The sequence below is a fragment of the Argentina anserina genome, chromosome 4 (genome assembly GCF_933775445.1).
Source record: "Argentina anserina chromosome 4, drPotAnse1.1, whole genome shotgun sequence".
Classification (NCBI taxonomy): Eukaryota; Viridiplantae; Streptophyta; class Magnoliopsida; order Rosales; family Rosaceae; genus Argentina; species Argentina anserina.
The window spans coordinates 15,027,698-15,038,020 of record NC_065875.1 but is presented as its reverse complement, the minus strand read 5'-3'; the positions used below and the strand labels follow the sequence as shown (position 1 = coordinate 15,038,020).

Below are 10,323 nucleotides of genomic sequence, written 5' to 3'. Positions count from 1 at the left end.
ACATTGCTTATTATACTGTTAATCCACCACAGCGACTACAATTTTGTGAATGGATGGGGACTACAACATTTCCTAATGGGTATGTTTCCAATGTTTCTCGAAATGTTAAAGATGGGAAGATCACGGGTTTAAAGACTCATGACTACCACGTGTGCTGCAAAGACTTCTACCGGTTGGAATTCGACCATTCTTGAGCAAAGAAGTATGTGAACCTATAATTGAATTATCTTATTTCTTTGGACAATTATGTGCAAAAACATTAAAAGTAACCAATCTAGATCGGCTGCAACGTGACATTGTAGTGATTTTGTGCAAACTTGAGCAAATATTTCCGCCTGCATTCTTCGATGTCATGATCAAATTAGTAGTGCATCTGCCACAAGAAGCCAAAATTGCTGGACCAGTTAGATATAGATGGATGTTTTCTATTGAAAGGTAATCAATATTATTCATGTTTATAATTTATAAAATTTATGGATATATATTTACTATTGTATTTTTATTTACATTGTAGTAAGGTTGGAGATTTGAAGGGTTACGTACGTAATAGAGCTCGCCTGAAGGTTTCATTGTTGAAGGATATATTGCAGAAGAGTCATTAACCACCACAAGCTGTACAGATTATCTCAGTTCTCCTGCCATCTGGGTCCGGCTGAAACACAGTACTCAAGAAAATGCTGTGGATAGCAACATAGAAACAGCAATATCTTCAGCAGCAAGGATAACTTACAGAACGATTTATCGCTCCAGGCAAACCCTCATAGAATGCAGGCCAACCACATCCAGAGTTAAACTTGGTTGCAGACTTGTAAAGTGGAGTTCCACAACCAGCACAAGTATAAACCCCTTCTTCGAAAAACTTGTCATATTCCCCAGTGAATTTTGGCCTGTGCATTTTATCAAACATCATTTAGGCATTGTCCCAAAAACATCCCTTAAAATTTTCTTTTGGGGCCACGAATGGTCCTCGCATTGTGATCAAGGAATCAGATGACATTTTAATGTGCTAATTGCAAAAATCACCTCCCTAATCTGGATCGAAATTCACCAAACAACAGTTCAAGAATAAATTGAAAAGGCCCATCGGAGGGTTGACCGAATTGATTATTAGAATGGACTAGATTGGACTTTTAATTTCTTCTAATAAAGGCCACAAATTTCAACTTCTACAATAGTATTGTTAACTATTAAGTTATTAACTAACCTGTGTAACTATCCAGTTAAATAACAGAACAGAAGAAAACCCATCATTGGCTTCTGCCAATTGATCCCTTATGTTATACTCTCATGGATGACAAATACTAAAGAAGCAGTATTTAGTTAAAAATTATATGCATTGAATCAAAGGTCAGACAAATACAAGAAACCAAACTCAAAGAGCCACAAATATTGCAGAGACATTATAAATTTATTACTTCACTGCAACGACTCACGGTGATCTTGAAACCCAAGAGAGAGAGAGAGAGAGAGAGAGAGAGAGAGAGAGAGAGAGAGAGAGAGCCCATCAAAGATATGGACCAAATCAACCATTATATACACATGTTGTAGTGAATAATGAGAAGGAAATAGGAATTTACTCAGTTCCTTTCTGGCGTAGAATCTGAACTGTTCAGGGGAGAGAATAGCCTGACATTCTTCCTCGGTTTTCTCTACTGAACCTGGTGCACCCATCACAATTGTCCTATCTAACACTAGAGTTAGTGCACTCCTTCACACGCAGCACACCCACAATGGCTCGGAGTTCCTCTGTTGGGAAGATTTATGTATGCCCGAATTATGAACAAGGACGCAAAATCGACTAGATGGGGCTATTAAGTCTTTACCTCTTCGGTTGAACAAGGACGCAAAATCGACTAGATTTACCGGGGTACAGGGATAAAAGATATAGAAAATTACTTATTAATACTAAATAATATTTAAATTAACTAAAAACTCATTTTTTTATATTTTTTAAATACAAATTATGATATAAGTCCAACCTTAAAAATGAGTGGATCCAAATCTGATTAATTATTTAATGCTGAAATATCTAATTTACCATTATTTTCGTGAAAATTAACAAGATGTCACTTTCAGATCTAATAAGTTTCTCTCTGCTCATTTTTTAGTTTTTTCTGGTAATTTTAAATTTTCTGGTCAAACCACCGGCAATTTCGAGATGAGCCAATATATAAAGTTATTTATTATGTCATGACCTTTCATTTTAAGTATCATATTACATATTTTTTTAGAAACTTTGAAATTTCGAATTATGCTCATAAAAAACCACAGTAACAGTTAGTTTTATAGTCGACAGTAGCATCTAGATTCATATTTGACAATAGCTAGTACATTCTCAGCCGACAGTAGCACCTTTCAAGTCGGTAGTAGCAGCTAATTTCATACTCGACAGTAATAAGTTGTTTAATTAGATAATAACTGTTAGTTTCATAATCGACAGTAGCAGCTAATTTCTCAGTTGACAGTAGCATGTAGTTTCTCAGTCGTCAGTAGCATGTAGTTTCTCAATCAACAGTAACATGTAGCTTCTTAGTCGACAGTAGCAGGTTTCTTCTTAATCAATAAAGAGGGACAAAAAATTAATCGATAAAGAGGGACAAAAAATAAAATATCATATGACATGTGGCAGTTTGCTATTATGTGTTCTTTATTTGTAACTTTTGGTCATAATTTGCTTAATTAAATTAGGAAGTGAGTTTTTTTATAAACCAAAATGTTGTATAACATTTATTAGTAGTATGTTATAAAAGAAAACAGTAAACATCACCCATTTCTTAAAATTTCAAAAATTATGAAGGTTACATCGTAATTTTCACCACATCCATGTTGTGGTGTTTTTCGAACCTCTCCTTTTAGGTTGATCAACTACTTCCAAGGACTTTTTAGTCCTAATCTTGGCAAAACATCCAATACTCTATTGCATTCTCGTTATTCATTATGATTATAATTGGGTAATTACATATATCGTGATTGTATTGAAAAAGATAATTGTACATATGTCTGTGATATCAAAATATATATACTCATACTTGTTTCAAGATGAAAAATTGTGTATTATTGAATGATAAGGGGGCATATATATAGGCATTACAAAACCACAATCCCGTAGACTTCGGAGTCCTAATCTATTACGGACAATGTTCTAAAAATCACCGCCTAGGCGCCCGAAGACCCCTGGCCGTCGCGATTTTGGGCTAAACGGCGGTGTTAGGCGGTTGGCTGATTTTTGCCGGCTGGGCGGCTGCTGGGCGGATCTTGGGCCGATTTTTCCCGCCTGGGCAGCTGGGCGGATCCTGGGCGGCTAGGCTTTTTTTTTTTTGAGTTTTGGATTTTGAGTTTGATTCGGATGCAAAAGAAATACTTGAATGATATGGAGAAGAAAAATTTGATGAGCTCCGAGGTATTATGCTTGCAAAAATGCATTCCCGTTGTTTGAATTGTTTTTCTTATTTTCCAAAGAGTTGGTGAATTGTGTTTCTTATTATTGATTTTCCTAAGTTCATTGTTGTTGAATTGTATTTCTTTTTTTTCTAAGATCATTAGATCAATATTGTTGAACATTTATAAAGATTAAAGATTAAGAACATATGTATTTTCAGTATTCTAGACATTATATATATATTTTACATTAATTTCATGCATTATATTCTTATTTTAATTATATTTATATAATTATTTGTTATTAAAAATTTAAAATATATACAAAAATACAAATCCGATTAATCCCCGATTAATCTTCTGGGCGTTGGTTTTTAGCTGTCCGCCCGATTAACGCCTAGCATTTTTTAGAACCTTGATTACGGAGATGCTAATCTATCTCCTAACAGGAAACCTATTAGGCTAAGACACACACAATGATAGAATAGTAATTCTCCCGGAACACTCTTCCTTGTGTCGCATGCTTAGGTTGCATGGTGCACACATCGTTGTCTCGGTAAAAACCTTGTTAAGCAAAATAAAAACCACTTGGGTAAAAACAAAAGCTTGATCGAAGGGAAAAAGAGCACAACGCACCGTCTACATTTGATAGCATCATGTGAGGTAGACTCCCCCTGAAGTCTACGAAACAACTCCAGTTGATTAGTGCCATAATCATGGAGTACAAAAAACAACATATACAACGTTCATTACATGCTTCTCAAACGTAGTCTAGGGCTAATGATTAATCATTAATCTAGCCACACATCCTTAGAGCATACATGTTATACTTAGCCAAACTTAGATCTTAGGAAACAAGATTGCATAACAACTCAAAATAAGAGTTTGCAATGAAAATCAGATTCTCGGGTAGAATGACATTCACTCACTTAAACGGCCATAACTTCTTCATCAAAATAGGTATTAGTGAACCGTAAATGTTTCTGGAAAGTAGACACTCGTGGCTTTCCAGTGACATAAAGATCACAACCTAATTCGATCGGAAAAGTTCACAGTGCTCTGTCGAAGTTGACTGACTTACAAATTTCCGGACAGGACTATCCTATTTTGCTAAAACGGTCATAACTCACTCAATATGATAGCTATGAACAAATGGTTAGTGTCCCTAGAAAGTAGACACATAGGCATTCCCAATGGTACCAATTTCACCATATTTCATCAAGCGAGCTGTCCTGTAGGTCTCGTTGAAGTTGACCTACGAAACTGGACAGATTCTGATTTGTCACATTCAATGTGTCTTTCACAAATAAATGGGGGAATGAACCAATGAAGGACTGATTTTGGTCCGAAGTGGAACCGTACGTATCCTTTACGCTACTAGTGTCGACTGCTACACCAAGGCATACGTTGATGTTGCTGGAGCTGCTGGCGGCGTTGGTGTGGATATGATTTGTGTTGGTTCACTAAGTGTAGAACTAAACCCATGTCAAAGGAGCAATGCAAGTTCAACGACAATGCATAGGCGCAAAGTTAATCACGTCATAATGAAAGCAATAGTGTCCTAACAACACTTACATATATGAATCTATAGCTCATTGAGTCTCTTCATCATCTTTTCTTAGACGGAATAGAGAATCAAGAATTAGCTTTCATATGAATACATATGGGTATGAGTTCTTGCAACCGATTGTACTACGTTCTCTTGAATGTCACAATCTGATTACATAATCTCTCCGTGGTCTGGAGGCATTTAAAGTCCCTCGGGCACTCTCATATCTGCGTCAAGATCCCTTTACAGATATTCTATGACCACTATCATATGCTGCAAATCAGTTTTCATGGACATTACTACTGATCAAGTAGCGGAAAGCAATTATGTCCATAACGAGCGAATATAACTCATCGTAGTCAATACTAGGATAATGAGACAATCTTTGCGCCATAAGTCTTGCATATATCGCATGACTTCATATTTCTCATTACATTTACGAACAACGACTAACATAACAAGTCTAGTTCAGCCTGTATTGATTCTTTCCACTTCGGTCAAGTTGCTCATCGTTGATGCTTTACAACGGAATAAGAGCATAAACGAATACATCATCAATCATGGGAGATCAATCCATTAAATACGCGCGCGCTGTATACGATCAATTCGTGAGATTTCTATTCTTCTCTAACATCAACAAAAGGAGTCTGTAGCGTCCCACATAAACTTAGTTAATACACATATTTAGAGAATATCTCTTGATGATGGGCGAAATACTTGTGCCTACGCACTTCGCTTCTTTCTGGGTTTGATTCAAGAGAATAATGGTCTCCTCCTCATCTAGGAAGGAGCCAAGACCGAAGCTATGACCCTTACTAGTCCATCTTTGCGTTTGCCGCTCTTATTTTGTGGTGCAATACCACGGGCTCCGACAACGCCACAACGTATGATGGTGCCATCGCCGGCTTCCTTCCCACTGTCAGGGATGGTGCCAACGGTGCTAAGACCAGGTCATATGAAATTCTCTCATATTCTGAGAGTTCCAACCTTACCGGCACATCACAACAGTTATGTGCGATCTCGTCACTTTCACAATATCGGTAAAGTCATTGAGCATCGAATCTTTGACTTTTCTGGAGGTAGATAATGCGTTGCACATTTGCTCACTTTGAGTAGTGCGGGATCTTAATGAGACATAGTGCCACACCACGTCAATTCTTAGCGTTAAAACCGGAATATGAGCATTCCATATCTCCCCCTAACGACGGGAAGTATGTCTCATCAAAGTGACAGTCTGCTAATATCGCAGGATAGAGATGAACGGTTGTAGATTGGAAATAGCGGACAAGTGTTGGTGATTCATAAATCATAACCAACCAGAATACTTAATCATTTCAAGTAGACCCATTGAGATAACTACAAGAGAGGCACATAAACAACTTTAACCAAATAGGTGTTTAATGAAAAGAACGTTGGGATCGTATCCAATAACCATATGGTACGCACTAAACGCTTGGAAAGTTGTGGGTCTAAAACAAATAAGTGTCGCTGCATGCAACATCATTACATATCTCCATGCAAAAATCGGTATATTAGTACCCATAACCAAGTCTGAGCTCCGCTAGACCGTGCAGTGAATGAGCATGAGGAATAATATGTTCAACGACGATCCCAGTAGATATGCAAAATGAAATCATCAAAATCGTGGAGGTGAACTCTCTAATAGTATCTAATCAAATAGATTTGAGAGGATGGAAAGGGTGGTGAGCCCTTAGTATGATGATCATAGCTAAAAACTTAGCAAATGCAGCGTTCCTTATGGAAAGCAAAGCGACGTGTGACCAACGCGTCGATGCTCTTAACCTATACCATAAAAATACTGAAAAACGTCCGCATTCGGTTGGATAGGGTCCACTAATGTCACCTTAAATACTTTGTAAGAATGGAAGGTTCTCGGTTGGAGCCTTAGCAAATAAGGGCTTCCTTAAAATCTAGCAAAAGAACAAGCTTTGCAAAATGAGCGATGGGCATCAGAGATTGTCATGGAGGTATTAGAAAACACGGGAGGCATCACAAGCTCCTGTGAAGGAGGGGATGCCGCCACCAACGGCCTGAATTCCATGGAGCCGCCGAGAGGGGCAGGCTCAACCTCACCGTGCATGGCATGGATAGGCACGGCCTCACCGTGTGGAGCACGGGTAAGGTGATCATTCAATCGCTTCGTGAACATGAAAAATAGATGATCATGTGAATTTCAAAGAACTCGAATCATCATATCTCGTCCAAAATGACCAAAAAAATAATCATGTCAAAACCGAGGAGACAGAAAAACCGAACCCATGATTCAAAGAATCTTGAGTTACATAAAGCTACTGCTGCAGGCAAGCAAAGCTATGTCTGCAGGCTAACAAAGCTACTGTCGAAGCTTGAAAAAGCTACTGTCAATGAAATCTGACAGATTTATTCCTCTCCATTCTTAATACAAATATCAAGATGAAAATCCATCATTGGAATATATGGCCTTTAAAACTTAGCAAGGCACGAAGATATAGAACACAATCTCCGCACGAGATCCGTAAAACAACTGCATGCGCCGTAGGACAGTGTAGGTGGTTACGCAATTAGCAAGACACTCGATTTCACGGTGGGACATGCTCAAAATAAAATTAAGAGAGTCAACAACGCGGTGAACTTCTCTAGACAATACGCCATATGATATTGTAAGAGGGGGGATTGAAACAAATGGCAATCCCATCGAATGTATCACATGGCAATAGAACTACATTCTTCAACTTAAGAGTTGGAAAAACATGGTATTGGAGCAGTTGAATACCAAACAATTTTGGGTGAAAAACCATCCATTTGGTGCGGGTGGTCACCAATAATAATAAAATCGTTTGAGCTATGAAACGACTTGGAGAAAACCGGAAAATTAACAGGAAAACTGGAAAACCATGTCAAAAGAACTTAAAACCGGGTGAAATTTGAACTGGAAAAACGTGGCAGTAAAAATTGCGGAAAATATGCCGAAAAAATGACGAGAAATGACGAAAAAATCGTTGAAAACTCGCCGGAACCGGCGGCGCCGATTGCCAGAAAATTGGCCGGTGGCAGTCGGAGTTGGCCGGCAAGGAGGCCGGGGCTGCTGTCCGACAAGGGGCGCCGATAGGAACCGGATGGTGGCGCCGGCAAGTGGCCGGAAGGCGGCCAATATGCCGGAAAACGTTCCGGAAATGCCGGAATAGTAACCGGGGAAAACGACGTCAATTTTGACGTTCCGAGGTCCGTTTTCCAAATTTTAATGTCCAAATTCACAATGTAGTACTATTGGGGTCCTATGTAACCCAAAAGCAGCCAATTTAAAAACCACTTGAGTTGCAAACGTTGACCATTCATGCTAGGTTTAAGACAAATAAAATTCTCACGAGTTCATCTAAGAAATACGAGAAAATTTATTGAATACAATACAAACAAGCTTCCAATTCCAATAGACGACTTAAGCTAAAGTCGAGCAAGAATCATGGCAATGCCAACGTCATACTTGAAAAATAGTAAGCAGAAAACATAGTCAAAATAGATTGACTAATTAAAAGTCCGTAGCAATAAAATCTTGCATATTGGATTGGGCGGAGCCTTAGCCTGAGGCTCAAAAATGTGCTTACTTGAGAATGTAAGAATGTTACATTTCCATCTCCAAAATTCCCTCAAGAAATAGATACATGTGCCAAAAATGACATGTGTTTCTCGGATGTGGAGCATGTTTCAATGTCAACTCTGGTAATACAACGTCATAGACGTTTATTGAATCATTTTAAGTGTGTCCTATAGAATGTGTTATTTTTGGGATCTTTTGTCAGCAAATATTGTTGCTTCAGAGTAATGAATTTCAACTCAAATAAATGAGTACGTAGACCTTGAGATTATCATTTATAGACATGAGTTTAAGAAAACTCAAACATTCAAATAACAGTCGTGATGGCGACGCATCCATGAGAAAACGAGGATTGTATAGGTTTCGAATAATCAAAACTAATCAAGTATGTAACCAGAATTAGAAGGGTTGTGATATATATGGTCACAAAATAATCGATGCATATCGACGATACTCATAATCGCACCCAAAATAGCGGTGCACTCAGGCGACCACACGAAATCAATATATTCCTTTTTAAATAATAACGTGACTCCCGCAGGACCGTCACACGAAAAACGTCGACCAAGAGAGAAATCATATCCCTCTTTGGTCTCATCGGCGTAATAAGAAGGCCGGAAAAGAAGACATGACAAAGGCTAATAGCGCCCGATAATTTATATATATATGTTCAAAAGCAGCAACTTTAAGAAAAACATACTTGTTGGTCTGCCAAGTAGACCGCATATAATTAAATTGCTATATAAATCGATCGTCATGCATGAAGTTGCTTGATGAATTCCTTTGATCTTCATCCGATGACATAAAAATCTTAGGAGGATACGATCGAAATCGTATGTAGATGACAAAAGTATCGTCCATCTCGGCATGAATGTCATCACCATAGTACGACAAACAATGATTTTACCTATACGAGCACGTGAAATATCGTTAGAAATAAAAACGTGCCAATGAATATTTAAATAATGAAATAGGAAAAAGGAAACGAAAATATAGTATGAAGCCCAAAGGGTATTGTGCTCGGCAGGCCATAGGCACAAAAGAGTAGAGAAGACGGGAGTAGCTTCTCTTGAGCGAAAAGTTTGCTTGTGGAATTCGCGTTTCTTACGTGGATATGTGGGAGGAGAAATTTTGAATCCTTTGATGCGGGGTCTTGCGGGGCAAAAATATGTTTTTGCAGAGCGAATGCGGAGGAAACCCTGCGGGGCTGCGGGGGGCGTTGCAGGGCAGCAGGGGGGTCGCAGGGGCTGCAGGGCAGGATGCGGGGGCTTCAGGAGTCGTGTGCAGGGCTGCGGGGTAGCAGGGGGGGCTGCATCGGCGGTGAGCAAGAGGAAACCTATATATATTATTGAATGATATTATTTTAGGGCAAAGTGCGTGATAATGTGTTTCAGACTGAAAAATTGTGTATTATTGAATGATAAGGGGGCCTATATAAAGGCATTACAAAACCACAATCCCGTAGGATTCAGAGTCCTAATCTATTACGGAGATGCTAATCTATCTCCTAACAGGAAACCTATTAGGCTAAGACACACAAGAGTAAAATAGTAATTCTCCCGGGAACAATATTTGATCCGAGTTTAGTTTATTTCTCCACCTCGCTAACGTAAAAATGTAGACTTCCTACCTCTAATATCCGATCAATAAAAGACATCGGACCGACCCGACTCCTTTAAACCCCTAATGCACAAAATTGGGATTTTAACCCAAAACGACACCGTTTTTAGCCCCCCCCCCCCCCCCCCCCCCCCCGTCTTCGAGTTTTGAAACTCTCCAGCTTCAAAAAGCTCAAAAAGCAACT

General features: G+C 38.8%; 1 protein-coding gene across 1 annotated transcript; it reads right to left on the bottom strand.

Moving 5' to 3' along the window:
- Nucleotides 1-598: 598 nt before the first annotated feature.
- On the bottom strand, nt 599-1,671 carry LOC126791468 (peptide methionine sulfoxide reductase B5-like). The gene is given in 4 exon segments (XM_050517923.1): nt 599-652; nt 731-887; nt 1,578-1,599; nt 1,602-1,671. Coding segments are annotated over 4 exon segments (303 nt in total).
- Nucleotides 1,672-10,323: the final 8,652 nt, after the last annotated feature.